This window comes from Pangasianodon hypophthalmus, chromosome 21, assembly GCF_027358585.1.
Source record: "Pangasianodon hypophthalmus isolate fPanHyp1 chromosome 21, fPanHyp1.pri, whole genome shotgun sequence".
NCBI classification, from domain to species: domain Eukaryota; kingdom Metazoa; phylum Chordata; class Actinopteri; order Siluriformes; family Pangasiidae; genus Pangasianodon; species Pangasianodon hypophthalmus.
In genome coordinates, this window is record NC_069730.1 from 13,959,907 (window position 1) to 13,979,106 (window position 19,200).

Genomic DNA, 19,200 nt, shown 5'->3' on the forward strand with positions numbered 1-19,200 from the left:
ATTTGCAAAACCATGACAGAGGTGTTACTTGAGCAATTTCTGGAGCAAAAGTTCTGATAAAGATAATTTTGCAGACTTTACAGACAGTGTCACTTTGTAACACACACACACTCACACACACACGTTTCAATTTAACAAAAGTTTTCATTACAAATGATATTATCAGCAGCAACTTGAGTGAAGAGTAGAATCTTAGAAATATTTACATGAATTTCAGAGTGTCTTAGTATGTGGTATGTCCGCTTTTTGTTTTAATGGCAATGTGCACTGGAGCTGACGCAGGTTTATGGTTGTGTAAAATCTGATGATCCATATTAGATTCAATTCAATTCAGTTTTATTTGTATAGCACTTTAAACAATGGACATTGTCACAAAGCAGCTTTACAGAAATAAATACATTCAGGATATAAATTGTAAATGTATGAATTTATCCCTAATGAGCAAGCCAGAGGCGACGATAGCAAGGAAATAGTCCCTGAGACGATATGTGGAAGAAACCTTGAGAGGAACCAGACTCAAAAGGGAACCCATCCTCATCTGGCTGACACCGGATAGTGCAATTATAAATAAATCCCTTCTATAACTATGTACTACATGGACAAGTAGTGCAATTGTGTAACCAGGAAATTCATTAGAGTTTTCACATGAAGACCTTAGTGCAAAACTTCTCGTGGCAACCGCAGCCCCTAAAGCCACCACAGCAATCATAGTCCCAAGCCATTACAGTACAACTGCCAATTTGAACCGCAGTCCAAAGCCATCTCCACGGACTCCAAGCAGCACCATCCCCAGCAATCCTGATGATCTTCAAGCTGTCCATGTGGGGCCACCCCCAGGAGCAGTGACTAATCTCGATCTCCAACTGATGAGAACTCCAACCAGAAGTAGGGCATCAGGAAGAATCAGGCAGGTCCGGAGAGGAGAAGGGGTCAGGATCACTGGTATCTTAGGAGTAGCATGTGTAGCTCGACAGAGAGAGAGGGAGCAAGAGAGAGAGAGAGAGAGAGAAGAAGAAGATAGTGATTGTTAGGTATTTTTTGTCCCGTAATGGTTAAGGACAATGTACTTTGCGTCCAGAGTGCAAGTGCAGAGTGGGGGAGGCGACAGCATCCAAACATCCCAGTTCACCACAACACTCTATGCCTGTGAAGATAGATATAGATATATATAGTGTGATTCATAATGTCTTTCTCAGCCAGTGGTGGGTTGAGTGCACTGTGCTGACTGCTGTCATTTTTGTCATTTTACACACACACAAGTTACTGCTAGTCAAAAAAGACACATTGTGCTATAGAGTGAGCACGCAGAGCAGAGTATCTGATAGAGAAAGGGCATTTGGGGTTTGACAGAACCATCAAAGACCATATATAATATCTTTGAGGATTACGAATGGAGCAACCATTTTCCCATAGCTTCACTAAAAGCTTCATGCAGAAATATGTGACCCCTAGTAGGGCTAATAAATGTATGACCTTCTAGACCTTCATGGTCTTGTAAATTGTTAATAAAAATTCCTGTTAGTTTTACGCCTGCACATGGGATTCCTGTGCTCTGAGGTGCATTTTAACACAGCTGACATTTTAATAGCACTTGGCCTGGGACTATATGCAGTGTAGGCATTAGGAGTCTAATGCAATGCCACTGTCTGTATCTTTTTAGTGCTCCAAATATCTGTATCTGTATTGGGATGTGAACGGACAGTGGACACGGTCTGGACATTTTTTTTTTTATTAATAAATGTCAACTCTGTCATTGTACTCCTGGAAACACTGGAAAACACTGAAAAAACCCAGGGCTCCTGGAAAAAGAAGTAATTTTCATTCACAAAATATAACAACAACATAGAACATAACTATATTAAATGCTTGAATCCTGATCACTTTCTGACAAACGTTTTACCAAATGTGACTGAGTAAGCAGGCTAACTCTCAAAACAAAGATGTCTTTCCTAATAATAGTTTATCAGATTTACTTTAGATTTTGGGTTTGTTACATTCCAGAAAGACTCAGAAAATTTGCTCAACACGCTTTTAAAGTCTAGTACGAAGCTGGGATGCAATGTTGTTGCTAGTTACACTGAGGTCCTTTCAGTGGAATACCATTGTACGCACCTTATACAATGAATGCAAATAGAAGAATATTTCTTTTGTTACATCCCTAATATGCGTATATGCAGTTTAATACTGGAAATATTGGAATATTTTTTCCCAATATCATGATTGTAACCATTATTATGAAATGAAAATGTGGAACTAGAACCCATACTGCAGCATCCATTGTCCAAAGTCTGCAGCCCTGGTATGAGCTAAGATTGATAATATTATACATGTAAACATTTATGTTTACAGTTGTCTTTGAGTGCACCTGATTTTATGTGTTTCCTGAAAAATGATGACTCTAAGTAAATAATAAACAACTGAACAAAGGACCGTCTTTGTTTCAGTTCCACAATGGTATCTATTTAATATTTGATTGTACAGAAGCATTAAGACATGTGACTCCTCTTTGTGGAACATGTATCCGTGATCATAAATGGTACACTCATAATGTGGCCAGCTGTGTCACTTACAGTGGCTTGCGTAAGTATAATAAAACTTTTCCACATTTTGTAATGTCACAAATTGGAATTGAAATGGATTTAATTGAGATTATACATCATGAATCTACACAAAAAAGCCCATAATATTGAAGTGGGGGGAAATCAATATTATTTGTAAATTTATTTTAAAATAAACAATGTAAAAGATGCAATTGCATAAATATTCAGCTAAATTAGATCTGATGCAACCAGTTGCAATCTGAAATCACATAATTATTTGACGTGTATTCAATTAAAGTGACACATGACCTCAATATAAATATACTTGTACCTGATAGACCCCAGAGTTTGTTAAAGAACATACCTAATCAAACAGCTTCATGACCACCAAAGAGCTATTAAAATATCAAAAGTAGAGTTTCAAAATAAGCCTTGGATAAAGTTCTGGAAAAGTGCTAGTCAGGGTTTGGTTATAAAACCAAACTTTGACCATCCCACGGAGCACCAATAAATCCCTTTAAAACCATGGAAAACCTTTAACAAATGAAAAGAATATGGCACAAACACGACATTGCCTAGAAAAGTCCACCAAAAGCCAGTGACTGGGTAAGTTGGGTATTAAGCAGAGCAGCTAAACCTAACATGATCATAAGTATCATATCATATATGTTTTTTTACAAATGTAATATCCTATACATTATTCAGTGTATGGAGATGAACTGTAATGAAATATTATGTATTGTGAAACTGCAACACATGATAATTATCATCACAGTATCACTGTGTTAGTCATTAAGTCTGATTTTAAAATGACCACAAATGATGAAATGGTAGAATGAGTATAACTGTCTTACAGTATTGCTGCAAGGAAGGGTTTAGGAAACTGGGTAGTGCTGGAGGGGTGGGATTTCATCACCGCTGATTGCTGAGGAAAAGGCGATATGCTTTATATTCATCCAGCTGTTTGGAGTGGCGGCTGTTTTGTGTTCTTTGGATTGTTCGAATGGAGAAATGTTTTGTTAATGGCCTCAGTAATGCTATTCCGAGAGTAGGCATTTTCTACTTAGCGACACTCTTCTGTGCCAATTCTACAGCTCAATATAGCTACATTCATAGACACACACAGCACAGAGGGATGCATTTTAAATGAAATGGCAGGTTTTTTTTAATCAGTACCTTTAAGCCAATCCCCTTTATTCAGATCTCTCTCCTAAACCCCTTTTTACTTAGACAAGTGTGTACACAGCACAGTGTTATAGCTTCATTTCTCTACCTGATAAGTAACTAAGCACTGCCTATAGTGATTCATTTAATTCAGTCTTATTTATACTATAGTTCTTTTTTCAGTAGATTTTGTCACAAAGCAGCATTATAGAAATCCGTATGTAGAGTTAGAGCCCTAATGAGAAAGCCAGAGATGACAGTGACAAAGAAAAACTCCCTGAAAAAACATGAGGAAGAAACCTTCAGAAGAACCAGACTACCCTCTGCATAGCACAACAGAAGCCATTAACAAAACCTCTTCTGAGTGACATCAAATAGTACACTATAGATGTATAGGTTATAAGTATAACAGTATGCAGGTGTAGAGGAGTAAAGACAAACAGTACTGTTTGTGGATTCAAGTGTATTGAATGGATGTTCAGCATGAATATTTTGTGAATAGCAGTAAATTTATGATTACAGCAGCAGTTCTTAGGTAAAAATCTGCTAATTAAATTTGCATTATTTATTAGCTGGGTGCGATGCTCACATCTCAGTCCGAATAGCCTGGTTACAACCTAGTTGGTGATTTAATAATTATCTGAGAAAGATTAACCATATCTAATTTGTACTAATTTTTTTTTGCTTCTCTGTCAACTAAGTATACTAGCCAACGTCAGTAAGTTAGCTAACGAGCTGGAAATGTCAGTCAGTTGAGAACTTTTAAGTTCAGGGGTGAGTGGATATGTGTTCGTTGTGGACCATGTGACCAGCCATTAACTCTGCTTTAATCCTGTAATCTCATACTCAATTTTCTTGAAATCCAGTTGATTTCTACCCTATCCTTGTCTTTTTGTCTGTGCATACACAAAATAATTGATAGGCAGGAATACAGAGAAGCTTTCGGATTGGTTATTTATATCTATTTATATCTATTGCTATTACGATATAAAGACAAATTGGTTAAAGTGTCCTTAAATACATTACAGCAACTACCTACATGCAGTACATAAATATAGTCGACTGAGGTTTGTGCTTATCACATCAGCCTTTATAGAGCATCAGTTGGGATTGTGTGACATTAATTAAAGCTGACAGCAGGTAATTGACACAGGGAGGTTCAGACCATGATGATGGATCAGAGGCTGGAATAGTAACAGTGTCTGTAATAGTGTCTTAGTCTCAAAAGGCAATCTGACACCTAACTGAGCAGCTAATTTACTAACAAACCGTCAGACATATTGATTTGTCATTATTGTAAATGCTTCAGTCACAAGTGTTGCGCAGTTCAACTGCTTGCACCTCTCAGCTGTCAGAGAATTACTGGAAATGATGAACAGAAACTTTGTTAGGCAGTCTTTTAGTTAGTACTTACTGTGTCTCCCTGGGTATCATTTCCTGTTTATTTGTTCACTTATTGAAAGCATACAGATTACACTCACCGTCCACTTTAATAGGAACACCTGCACACCTGCTTTTTTATGCAGTTATCCAATCAGCCACACTTGTGGCTGCAGCACAATGCATGAAATCATGCAGGTACAGATCAAGAGCTTCAGTTAATGCTCACATCAAACATCAGAATGTGACTTCAACCATGGAGTATTTCAGAAACCGCTGATTTCCTGGGAATGTCACACACAACAGTCGCTAGAGTTTACACAGGATGCTGCGTAAAACAAAAAATATCCTGTGTGCGGAGGGTTTGCAGGCTGAAACACCTTGTTGATGAGAAAGATTAACCAGAAGGAGAATAACCAGACTGGCCTGAGCTGACCGGAAATTAAAGTGCTGTTGTAGCTCATCCACCTCAAGGTTCGATGTTTTGTGCATGCTGAGATAGTTTTCTGCTCACCACGGTTGTAAAGAGTGATTATATGAATTACTATATCCTTCTTTACAGGTCAAACTAATCTCGCCATTTTCCCCTGACCTCTCTTATCGACAAAGCATTTCCACCCACAGAACTGTTGTTCACTCAATGTTTTTTTGTCTTTCACACCATTCTGTGTAAACTCTAGAGACTGCTGTGTGTGAAAATCCCAGAAGATCAGCAGTTTCTGAAATACTCCATCCAGCCCATCTGGCACCAACAACCATGCCACGGTTAAAGTCGCAGAAATCACACTTCTCCCCCATTCTGATGTTTGACGTGAACATTAACTGAACCTCTTGACATATATCTGCATGATTTTATATATTGCGCTACTGCCACAAGATTGGCTTATTGGATAACTGAATAAATGTACAGGTGTACATGTTTTCCTATTAAAGTGGATAGTGAGTGTATATGAGAGTCTAATTATGAAATAATTATTGTAAAATGGTTGATGCAAAAAATTATAGAAATATCCTTTGGAACTTTGCTTAATGATACAAAGCTTGCCTGAACCAAAACTTACCAGTGAGTTTTTTTTTTATTTTGCTTCACAAATCAGGCCATGAAGAATATGCCGTGGAAATGTACCAGATTGTAAAGAGCTTTATTTTTTTCCCCCACCAGGTTCAGGTTGGGAGAAATCTATACGACAAATTGGATTTGAGAGGTAAGATACATCATTTTATTTTAACACTATGGATTTTGTATAAACAGAGAGAGAGAGAGAGAGAGAGAGAGAGAGAGAGGAGAAATATGTGCATGCTTATGTGTTGTCCATTTTGTCACCTAAATTTTGGTAATCTATTCCATAATATTTCAGTATGGGGTCATTTTAAGATTTTAAGGTGGTTGGCCTATATGGGTTTGTCTGTGGCCAGTGCCATAATGTGATTAGTTTTTTTTTTGTCTCCATACAACCATAGACTAGTATAATAACACACTACATTTGCTTAAACTTTGAACATTTGTGCTACACTAAACATCCCTCATGCACCAGCAGCACTTTTTATAAGTTTTGGAGGCATTATGTTTTCAGTTTGTCCATCCATTCGAGATTCTCGCTAGCACAATATCTCAAGAACGAGTGGTAAAATATTTGTCGGAATTATCATTTTACCCACTAGATGAATTGATTACATTTTGGAATTGATCCGAACAGGGTGAAACATGTCTGAAACAGTTTTTCTTCAATATCTTCCTTCCTGTTTGAAATATATTTTATATTTTAATATTTCAAATGATTAACAAGAAGGACTCGACTTGCGGCAGAGGCACAAGGAGTCGAATGATTATGGTTGGCCATTCAGAGTGCATGCACATATAAGCACATGTGAAGGGTGCATTCACAATTTGTGCAAACCCAGTTGCAGTATACTCATTAAATTGAATTAAATTCAGTTAAATTTTAGTTTTTACATGGACTACATATTACATATTTTCTCTTTGAGATTAGTTATGAAAATTGCAAAAATTTGCCAGTTTTTGTCTCCTACAAACAAATACACATGCAGAACTTGTGATGTGGATGCTGTATTGTTCAGCCCTAATCTATAGTGAGTATGTGTTCTGCAGGTATCTGGTATGCAGCATGCAATCTGCAAAGCGTTATGCTTTTGTTGTGTTTGTATTGTTATCTTATCTTATCTTATCTTAGTTTAGCATCATGTTTTCTCACTAAATGACAAGAGTCACACAAATTATATAGAGGCTAAAGTAAACCTTGCTTATCTTATAAATGGCAGATAATGCATTGCATAGCTGGAACTGAGCCTTACCATTTCTTCTCTGGTAACTCCAGTGCTTTCTTAAGCCATTTGATTGAAAAACAATATCCGATTGCCAGGGCAGACAGTGGGAGCTTGAGCTGTTACTGATTGCTGACAATGACAGTTGCCGAAAAATGCTTGATATCAGCCAGGCCGATTGATCAGTCGACCACTAGAGCCAACATCTACGGTCTACTCCTTGCTACGGCGATACAGGAGACTACACTTTTCTGCTTTTCAAGCTAATGTACTGGTCAGACCAAACACAGTTAAAATTTGCCTGGCGAAGAAAGGCACTTTACTGAAGGGGACATGATGTGGAGCATGAAAAATGCTTGTGCTATTTTCCTACAGTTGTTTGGCGCACATGTAGGAAAAAAAACCAAACACTAAAAGAAAGTAGTTAGCTAATGATATCCCAAGAATCCCACCATTTCTGCAGACTGCAGTTAAATATAAGTTCAAGCATTTATGCAATTTATGCTGTTATTATAGAGGCTTCCTGTCTGCCAATATGCTCTCTAGTTTATGTGGTAAAATTCTGTTTTTTTTTTTCTAAGCCTGCTAAGATTTTATTGTTAGCATTGTTGGTACTGAATCTGACAAAATCAAATGCATACAAACTTTACGCTGCATAAGCACTGCATAAGCACCAGGTTCAAATTACTTAACTCACTAACAAATTCCTTATTGCCAGTCCTGAATTTTCAAAACTATTTTTAGAGTTATCCCAGAGATATGATTCAGATCATCATTATAAATACCTAGGCCTACCTGAAGAAAAAAGTTACAGTGGGAGTTTTATGATCGTGAGCTTTCTGTCTATACCAAAATAGTCCAGAATATTATATATGTTTGAATCAGCTCTCAGTGCAAATACTGCATAACCTCATACTTGGGTACCTGTTGACAGAATTTACAGTTAGAAATATTCTTCACTGAATGTATTAACTTGCATTGCTGCGAGTAAACAGGTTTTATAGTAACGCTGTAAAAATGAGTAATGGTTGTGTAAAATCAAGTTTAGCTCCCAGTGTCTTTGGAACAGATAACATCCACAGTGTATGCTGTGCTACTAATAATTGTAAGTGGTGGAAAATTATTGACTTACCCTTGGTTGTTTGAAGTCTAGGAGCGAGAAAGACCTCTGTGATATTTTTAAATTATTGAGTTGCTTGCCTGTGTAAGCATCATCCTGCTGTTAGCAGGAAACAAACAGAGACAAACAGCATTACAGCCCACTTACGCGCGTGTCAGGCAGTCTGCCCATCTCTCCATACAGCTCCACCTGAGCGCTAAACCCACTTACACCTGACCTGCTTTTGAAAGCCTACATTTTTCAGAGCCAAATCTGACATGCGGAGGCACTCATAAGACCCTGATACAATTAGCCGTGGTTTCTCATAAGTGCGGGCTGCGTGTCTGTGGATTTATTTTGCTAAGAGTGGAGCCGCTGAAAGTGGCAGGAAGCTGAACTCTAAACTGTTTATGCCCCTAATTGACCTGTTACTCCAACGAAGGCATTTAGCCGTGACATTACGGGACGGTGATGTGTCTCTCCTCTTAAACCTGGCACGGAGGCATGCGAGAGGGAGGAAACAGAGCCGCCAAATTGACTTAGAGCCGGCACGCCAGGGAGAGATAAGACTAAAGTGGCCGTTTTGGACCAGAAAAGATAGAAACCATGATTACGTCGTCTTTTTTATCTAGAGGTGTTGGAGCATCCAGTTTAATGGGACTTTCTAAAACCCCCAAATCTTCACAGATGAAATGGAAACAGCACCGTGTTCATTAGCACAGTAGGGACATTTTCCCTTGACTCAGATGTTGTTTCTTTGGGGTTTTTATTTAAAGGGTAAACCTGAGCTGATTGGAAACACCAGTGGGCTCTGATTAGACTGGAATCTACTTAGCAGGCGTTGATTACCTGTTACTGCAACTCTTAACTTTTATGAGGTGAACACAGTCTGGAAACACGGCCTTTTGGGCTTCACACTTTCCTGACTGCAGGAATAATTGCATGGTTTTTGTGTGCAATCAACATGAGAGCAAGAGCTGTTTATTGCTGTAAACAATTTGATCTGAAGCATAGTCTGGCGTTCAGAGACATAAATATACTTATATAATTAGCAGATAAATTGCAGGGTGCAGAAATATTTAGTATAAATATAGTATAAATATGTAGTAAACAAGTTTTTTTATAGTAACTGTTGATTATATTTATCCAGCTAGTAAACTATAAGGATGATGTTTATCTCCAACCTTGAATGATATTAATAATAATATTTTCTAATTTAGACGTCTCAGCGACAACATACATTAATGCAATAACTATTCTTCTTTACTTATTCTGCAAGATTGAAATCAGAGATGTCTTTCTCTGTGGGCTTTAAGTTCTAGTTCTGACTATACAGACCTAAACAGGTTGCTCCTCAAAGAAAAGTTCAATACAGGCTTTTATAGGACTGTGAAAGAAACTGTTTTGAATAAATCGTTCCTAAATAGAATAACACTTCAAAAAAAAAGAAAAAAAAAGCCTTATTTCCACTGTGGCTGTTTTAGAGAAGCCTGGTGCTTCTAATGAGAAATATTTATATCTTTTTAATATGGGGAAATGTTGATTTTATAGAACTGGGTGGAGAGGCATATAAAATCCAAGTATTGTAGCACACCACAGATGTGCAAGAAGCTGTAGCTGGAAAATGCTGCCGGGAAAAAAAAAACTGCATTCCAATAAACTTCCCATCTTTCCATCATCACAGATGGTGTTTGTTCACCGGACCTCCACGGTTACACATGGTATTCAGGTTGTTATTGGTAAATGAACACCAATAAGAAGTTTATATGTGCGGTATCATTCCTTTTAAATGCAAGCACTTCTTTATTATCTCTGCACTTTATCAGATTATTTAGGTATAATCACGAAACTGTTTTTAAAGGCTATTCAAACCACTAGTGTAAATTCATGACATGACATTATTATAACTTTTTGATCATTATCAATTTGATCATCTTGGTCTATATGCATAGTAGAGGTTTAACACAATGCCACTATCTGTATCTGTTTAATGCCTCAAATATTCATATCTGTATCTGTATTCAAATTAAACCTGAAGTGAAAGTGACCTAAAGGAGAAGTTTTTTAAATCATTTTGATTAAATAGCCTACCTCTACACTGCCAGAAACACTGGAAAGGACTGAAAAAACAAAACAGAGGTAGAAATGGCAGAGTCTGTGAATTCTGGCTCTGACAGTTCCTCAACCTCAGCTACATCGCTCGAGTTCATAATTGGTCTCAAGTACAGATGTGTGTTGATATTTTCTAATGAATTTACTTGATTCTATTAGCCAAACTGTAAACAAATCAGTAACCTAATTTATATCACCAAAACCATGACCAGGCAGTTACTAAGGATGAATGAAGGACCACTGTAAATGCACTTGTAGGTGATCTTTGTTTGATCCTCAAGCATCATATCTGACTGCTTGCTCAAGTAAAAACCTCCCACTTGCATGGGATCTTAATCTCGATGCACACTTTGAGCGCTGTGAACGTGGCAAGCTTTCTTAAAAAAATACAGTCATACGATATGTGTATTTGTATCTTTAGAACAATCATTTGTGTATTCCCAGTAATGTATTCATATTTGAGAAATGTTTCGTTTGCATTGGAACTCTACTTTAGATATTGGGACGATGTATAGTTAGGGTTTCATTGACCTAACCAGAGCTTCTAAGTATGAAGCTCATGGACTGATTTCCATTCTCCTCTCTGATTAGTGTTATAGGGGCAGATGTAGGAAATGGCATCCGGGTGTTTCTACCAGACATCGGCATGTTCATGGCAGGCCTGGGCACCTGGCTGCTGTGTCGGAGTCTGGAGAAGAAGAGACCAGTAGAGGAAATGGCGCAGTACAACGAGGACTTTGATGCAGAGGAACAGGTGAGATTGTGCAAAAGTCTTAGGCATATGCAAAGAAATGCTGTAGAGCAAAGATGCCTTCAAAAATAATGAAATTAAATGTTTCTACATTAAAAAGAATACTATAAAGAGCAGTAAACAGTAATAAATGAAACAAAGTCAATATTTGGTGTGAGGATCCATCGCTTTAAAAAAAAAATAGTAGTCTCAGGTACAATTAGTGCAGTTTTATAAGGAAATGAGCTGTAAGTGTTACTGAGCATCTTGCAGAAGCAGCCACAGTTCTTCTGGAGACTTTGTCTGTCGCACTCGCTTCTTATTTTTGCAGTAAAACCCAGCAGCCTTCATTATGTTTTTTGTCTGAAAAGTGTCTCTTATGTAATCTGCTGCTTTCTTTACTGACATACAAACATTTCTGTAACATTTAATTTTGTGCTGGAAAACTAATGTTTGGAAATCTAAAATGTTTTTGTACTGAATCAATAATGTAGAAGTCATAAAATAAAAATCTATAACAAAATTGGTACTAAAAAAAAAGGGTACCTAAGACTGCACAGTACTGTATGTATATATATATATATATATATATATATATATATGTGTGTGTGTGTGTGTGTGTGTGTGTGTATATATATATATATATATATATATATATATATATATATATATATATATATATACATACATAAGCAGACATATATAAATGCGGAGTTTAATAGATATAAGTTGACATAAACGTACTAGTCTTGGTTCAGATTGCACAAGCACACCAGTGCACATAAATGAGAGGATTTTAAGTTCCTTGTAACACGTTTTGTTGATTAATTTACATTTACAGTTACATATCCAGCGCTCTTATGCAGAGTGACTTACAGAAGTGCTTTATAGTCTCCATCAAAAATATATCCTCATTATAGTACAAATAAGGCTGTTCATTTTACATTTACATTTGGCAGACACTTTCATTGAAGGCGATTTACAGTTGAGCTGAGCAGATGAAGGTTGAGAGTATTGCTCTAGGGACCAACAGTGACAGCTTGGCAGTGCAGGAATTTGAACTTATAACCTTCTAACCAGTAGCCCAGAGCCTTAACCACCTGAAATTCACCACCTGACTGAAATTGCTGATCACAGACAATGCAAAAATGACCTACTAAAGATGTGCTTTAAATGGGCTGACAGTTATGTTTGCACATGCATTCTTAGTCAGGCTTATTCAATAGATATATTGCTAAGAATATTAGATCTTTTACTACATGGCCCAAAGGGAAGTGTGGAAGCAAAAAAAAAGAACTTATGTTAAAATGTATAGGTTTATATTTTCCATATCACAGACACAATTACTGGCCATTGAATAATTGCTGAAATAGTGTTTTCAATATATACACTTCTGGGCAAAAAATGGGCCAAGCCCAAAATGGCAAAATATTAATCTTTTAATGGTCTTAACAACAAACCATTGGTCAGAAAATTAGCATGAAGACCATTAAAAGCTTAATATTTTGTCATTTCAGGATTGGCCAATTTTTTTTGCCCAGGAGTGTAGATTATGCTTGAAGAATGACCTATCTGTGTTGGAATCTGAGTTGTCTTTAAAAAAAAAAAACATACTGCTTGAACTGTGAAATACATGGCAAAACTAAATATGACTCCTGAAATATTTATTAGATAAAACGAAAAGCCATAATCGGATTTCTGTTAACAACATCCTTACCAGCAATACTGGTGTTTTATGTGTTTTTCTTCTGCTTTTTCTCATACATGTTTATTTTGTTACAGAGTTAGAGGATAAAGAGAGCACCGTGCATGATTCATCGCATAAAATCTGAGATATAAAGGGAAATGTGTCTCCCCTTTCCCTTAATGTGGCCAGAACTTAATTTATTGGGAGTGGGTGCTGAGTAACTCACACTACCAGTCAAATCATATATACTGTATATACATATATATATATATATATATATATATATATATATATATATATATATATATATATATATATATAGTAGGAACATTATGTTATCAAGGAGCCTTTACTTAGGGCATCTTCACACTTAATACTCCAAATACTCCTTTGGGGGTGAGGATTATAATCATAAAATAATTATAATTATGATTTTAATTATCATCATTATAATCATTATAATCAAGATTATAATCATTATAATCAATTATAATTATAATCACTGGTTTGGATTCACAATACTACTGACCCATGGCTCAACTGTACAAACTCATATATCACTTTTGTGCACTCATGTTCGCAAAATGGTAGGCATTGGATTTTGCTGATTTTTAGTATTTTCTTGTGGTCCCAACACCCAAGCAGGAAAGAAAACACCATTCACATTTTGGACCAAACTTGAGGCTCGAACGGTTCAGAGTCCATAGTGATAGATGTCTTTATCAATTATATCTTTTAGGTAGCAGATGATAAAGAGTCTAAAACGACCATCAAGTTCTCAAATACGCTGAGCCCCTCACTGCTTCTCCTAAGACTCCTAATTGAAAACTACTTGTTTGAGGAAACTTGTTACTTTTAAGGAAAATCTACTTAAAATAATTTTTTTAAAAATACACTCGATCCAGATGTTTATTTATTGTTTCAGAGTGTTTCCCTCTTTTAATTCATGAAGGCTTTGTTAATTAGCTGATGAGTTGAATGAGTTGAATGTTAAAATCTTGCTGATAAATAGTGAATTCCCCTTGACATTGCAGCAACACTAAGGTTAATCCAGGAACGTATCCAGGAAAGCAGTGCTATAATGTTTATTCAGTAACTGTTAGCACATGGTGTGTAAAGGGTCTCACCAGGCAGAGCCAGTGTGCTGTGCTGCCATTAACAGGGTGCTGGTTCCTGTGCTCCAGGCCACACATGTGGAGCAGTTAAAAGCTTGTTTGGTTTATTGTGTGTTGTTGCTGAGAGATTCACAGTTATCTAATCTACAGCAGCTTTGTTTATGTCACACACATCCCCTGTTCAGAAACTAGTGTGCTGTGGAAAAAAATTGCCCTAAAAAATGTTGTTTTAAGAAGTATTTTGTCAAGACAAAACTGTCAATATGTCACATTATTGTTGGTATTGTTATGCATTCATTTTTGCTCATTTTCATGAAAATAAAATTACACTACCCTTTCCTGAGATATCAAAGGTACGGTGATATTTAAAAAAAAAGAAAAAAAAAAACTTTTAAATAGCAGTGACAATCTTTGTTTGGAAGAGGCTGGTTTTTTGTTAAAATTTTGTATTGGCTTTTTAAAATAGTAAAAAAAAATTTATTACAATTATTAGACTTTTTTTTTTTTTTCCTTTTTAGTTTAAACTAATTTATTTTTGAAGACATTGTACACATAAAAGATTTGATCTATTTTTTTGGGGCACTTGCTTACCAAACCTATACTTTGTAATACATTTCATGTATCATAAAAATGTCTTCCAGTATCGTGATACTTTCTGTCATATCACCAGCTTTTAATTTATTGTTCCCTCATGGAATTTCTTCTTAGACTCAACATACATTTATACAGCAACATACATTATACTCACAACATATTATGTATACATATAACCATTTCTCTTAATGGTGCTCCATTAGGGTGAGTGACCAATTAGAAGCTCGGATTTATGGTGTTGTGCCATTTGGTCATTTCTTTGCCTCCTCGCACAGGAGGAGGACGATGAGAAGAGAATCCCTGATGACGAAGAAGGTGATGAGATCCTGTACGATGAGGACTTTGATGCCGAAGACGAAGCGGAAGAGGACAACGAGGGTCTGGGAGAGGATGAAGAAGAGGAGGAGGAGGAGGAAGAGGAGGAGGAAGTGAAGGAGAGCGCTAAGATGAAGGTCCTGCGCATAGTTGCAGGAGTGGCAGCTAAAGTAAAAGATATCATTGGTAATCTCATCACTACAGCAGGGAAGGTGGTGGTGACTATACTGCTGGGCCTGACAGGTGAGAAATGCAAGTTAGTAAAAACTTTAAGTAATTCTATTGTTTAAAAATAAATTATTATTAACCAGTGACAGATGTATTTAGCAGTTAAATAATCTTTTAGGTAGCAGATCTTTTAGGTAACAGATGACGAAGAATCTAATGACATCTAATGTTTTTATTATCTGTTTAGGCCTACAATGTCGACATAATTAAAAATCGTCTATAGACGTTGAATAACGATTATCCAGTGACAAAAGTTCAACTAGAATCTCAGATGGTGTCAGTGACAGGTAGCAACACTCCAATATCAAAAGACTGGGGTCCATTTGATATAATTAGTTATGGGAATATAGTATAATTTTGCAACTTAATAATATTTCTTCAACAAAATTACAACTCAGATAAGTAAGGAACTTTAAAAATAATTAACAATGGGCTGGTGTGATGTGGCCTGATGTGAAGCAGAGTTACTATTACCATGCTGAAGTGCTAGATTAGTTTCCTATAACAGCACATCCCAAAGTGCTTTATTCCTTTTATACCATTTTTTAAATTCATTTATTAATGAATGCCACATCATACATTTTAACCTTTTATAGTTTTAAAATTGAATGTTATGGATCATCTGCAAAACAAGTTAGCTCCTGTTATGACTTATGTTAAAACAGCAATAAACAGTCATTCACTCATGTAGCGGAAAACTTTTAATGCTGTTCCAAATTGCTGAAACTGGAGACTCCTTCCATAAATGTTAAATAAACACATCCTTACAAAAATCTTCACTTTATCAAGCATTCTACATTTTTCTTTGTTAAATAACAAATAACAACACATTTTGAATCTGTTTAATATAAGCCTTGCAGCTGGCACTATTGTCAGAGCTGCTGTTATAGAAACTTAATTAATCAGATTTGAGAATACGACAATACTGTGGTATAAAAATAGTTATTAGTTGAGTATATAACGAGAGTTTTGGACCATATGGTGCTGTACATCTGGATAAATGTCCAGTGTAACGGCAGATGTAGTGCAGTGACAGCTGGTAAAGATTTGTCAACATGTCCTTTAGTCTAATATTAGTGTATTCATTTTGATTTGTGTGTTTAATGTGTGTTTTTAGTTCTATGCACCATTTGACTCAACACTCTTTTTGCATCCACACTCACAGGCATGATGCTGCCTTCTCTGACCTCAGCTGTTTACTTCTTCATCTTCCTCGCACTGTGCACATGGTGGTCCTTCTGCCAGACCTTCGACACACTGCTCTTCAGTTGTCTGTGTGTGCTGATGGCCATCTTCTGTGCCGGCCACCTCATCGTTCTCTACCTCTACCAGTTCCAGTTCCTCCAGGACAGCATCCCACCCCATGACAGCTACATCAGGTTGAGTTTAACTGCTTTGGAGATCTTGTGGTAAAATAGGCTTTCTCAGGCTACCATGAAATGATACCATGGCTATGAGGTCTTGTAAAAACTGATAAATTAATAAATGAAATAATGAACTAATAATGCAACATACATATGGATACAACTGAAAGGTATTAGACACCTTCTTATAGTCTGCATTTTAACCTAATAGTTATTGTTATGTTTCATAACCAGTCTGCAGGTCTAGTGCATTTAAATTTAGTACTATTATGCATTCAGAGGGCTCTGCTTAGGATTCATAAAGATTATTATGAATGCTTACTAATCTAGCAGTGTCTGTGCTATGAGGTCTGGTATCTTTTTTAAAGCAATATTGGCTTAGTAAATAATGCATGTCTAAGTGTGCCTGTGCCCTGCAGCACGCTGCTGTGTCTCTGCTGTGGCTGTTTGGAAACTAATAAACAGGTGTTGCTTGTTGTCAGCGTGTTTAAGACATTGGTCTGAACCTGTTCAACATCTGCTCACATCTGCTATTACAGCTGGCTGCTAAAGAGTGGGCTTTATTATGAACAATGCAACTAAGTTTATCACTAACACTAGGTGTTATTTTAGCTCATTTTGTTCATAGTATGCTTACAGTATATACAGTACAGATGCATGTACTATATATGATTAGCTACCTCAATTTTCTTCAGACCTTTAGATAGCCCCTGTAGCATCTGAGCATCTGTCTATCTCTAAGTGATGGACAGACACTTCAGGGGCTATATATATATAGAGAGGCAATTTCATTTCATTCAGTTTGCATTTCTGGGCAATTTATGATTCTTTACTGCCAGACACAACTGCATTATAACCGTTATCATATTATCCATGGGGTGTTTCCATGCAAGTGGTATGTTCTAAAATGCCCCTTAATTTCCCATAATATATAATATATATACCCCATAAAATCTCATAATGCTATGATTGAGGTAAGAATGGAATCCAGGTCTCTATACACACCCAGCACTTTACCAGTAGCTTTCTATTCTTGTCATAGATTTCATGGTCACAAATCGATTTCAGAAGCTTTTATTCATTCTCCTTGAAACAGTAAGGCCATTACTTCTAAGTATAGTTTCAGCGCCTTGGACGATGCTCACTTCCCTCTATTCATTTGGGCCTAGTCTCAGACCCTATAAAGGCACTCTCACTTCTATGGACCAACACTCTGCATTGTTTGTCTGCAGTGGATTTTATGACCATGAGGAATGTGTATAGTCCACAATAAAGTTAAAATTGACCTACCCTGTCAATTTGAAGTAATTTCCATAAACACTGTTTAATGTGTTTAGTATTACTTTACCATACACTGGTGTTTTTAGGTTAAACTAGGTGTTGTTTTGGCTCCTCTTTGAGCATACTGACTCATTGTAACTGCAGTAACACAGTAAATGTGTCCCATGCATGGCCTAATTATGGCTGATGACAGAGTCCTGGCCTTGGTTTGCCCAACTGTTGAAAGAGAGTGTTGACAGACTCTGCTTCCCGCATCCCGTTGCCCTCACAATAGAGTCATGTGACTTAGCCATTCCCAGGTGCAGGAAGAGGCCATGCAGGAAGTGATATCATCACCCAAAAGGCATCATCTGTGACATGCATGTCTCCTCCCTCTGTGCCTAACTGAAGTATTGCAAAGAAAAACTGAGAGATTTCAATGTGTTTTTTTAAATTATGGACAAATTATATTTTAAGTCTTGTAGCAGGATATGGATTAATTTGGACTCATTATGGGCTATAGCCCATACTGTAAGTTGTTACCATAGAAACTATTATGCATTAGAATGCGTAGAATGAATGAGGATAAACGCATTAGAATGAGTGCATTACTAATAAACCTGTGATTTGTCCTGCAGCTGGAAATACTCTCAGCGCCGTGCTGTTATAGGAAATTAATCAACTGTTTCTGACCAATCCTCTGGTATACCAGTAAATTAGTATTGGTGCCAGTAAATAAAAAAAAATGCCAGTGTGGTATGAATATCAATACCGCAGTGATTTTTTCCCCTCAAATTTGCATCACGTGGAAGTCAATAAAGGTAGAAAATAATTCATACAAGACATGATGCTATTTATAGTTCATACAAAGACAGTGAAGGAAGCTTTAAAGAGTTTTGAAGTTGTGGATACATACATACATACACACACACACACACACACACACACACACACACACACACACACACACACACACACACACACACACACACACATATATATATATATATATATATATATATATATATATATATATATGTGTGTGTGTGTGTGTGTGTGTGTGTGTGTGTATAAATATATATGTAAGATCTGTTTAATTACTTTTCTTCTTTCTTATTCTCTTCACAGATTGTTTGGCATCTCTCCTATAATCAAGACAAACTGCTCCTCTACATGGAAGTTAATTGTCTATCCTGATCTCTATTGGCATCATTTTGTCAATCCCATCATGCTCCTGCTGCTATACTACACACTGGCCACACTGATTCGCCTTTGGCTGCAAGATCCGATGATCACGGTTAAGACTCTTTATTTTTTGCAGGCCTACAG

At 36.7% G+C, this 19,200-nt stretch overlaps 1 protein-coding gene across 7 annotated transcripts in view; it reads left to right on the plus strand.

Moving 5' to 3' along the window:
* LOC113533233 (piezo-type mechanosensitive ion channel component 2) overlaps positions 1-19,200 on the plus strand; it is an 86,422-nt gene that overhangs the window by 19,324 nt on the left and 47,898 nt on the right. For all 7 annotated transcript variants that reach the window (XM_026925211.3, XM_026925216.3, XM_026925213.3 and 4 more), the window contains exons 4-8: positions 6,247-6,289; positions 11,170-11,332; positions 14,980-15,262; positions 16,413-16,626; positions 19,000-19,168. In XM_026925211.3, coding sequence (XP_026781012.2) covers positions 6,247-6,289; positions 11,170-11,332; positions 14,980-15,262; positions 16,413-16,626; positions 19,000-19,168 — 872 coding nt within the window. The remainder of the gene's footprint in view (positions 1-6,246; positions 6,290-11,169; positions 11,333-14,979; positions 15,263-16,412; positions 16,627-18,999; positions 19,169-19,200) is intronic.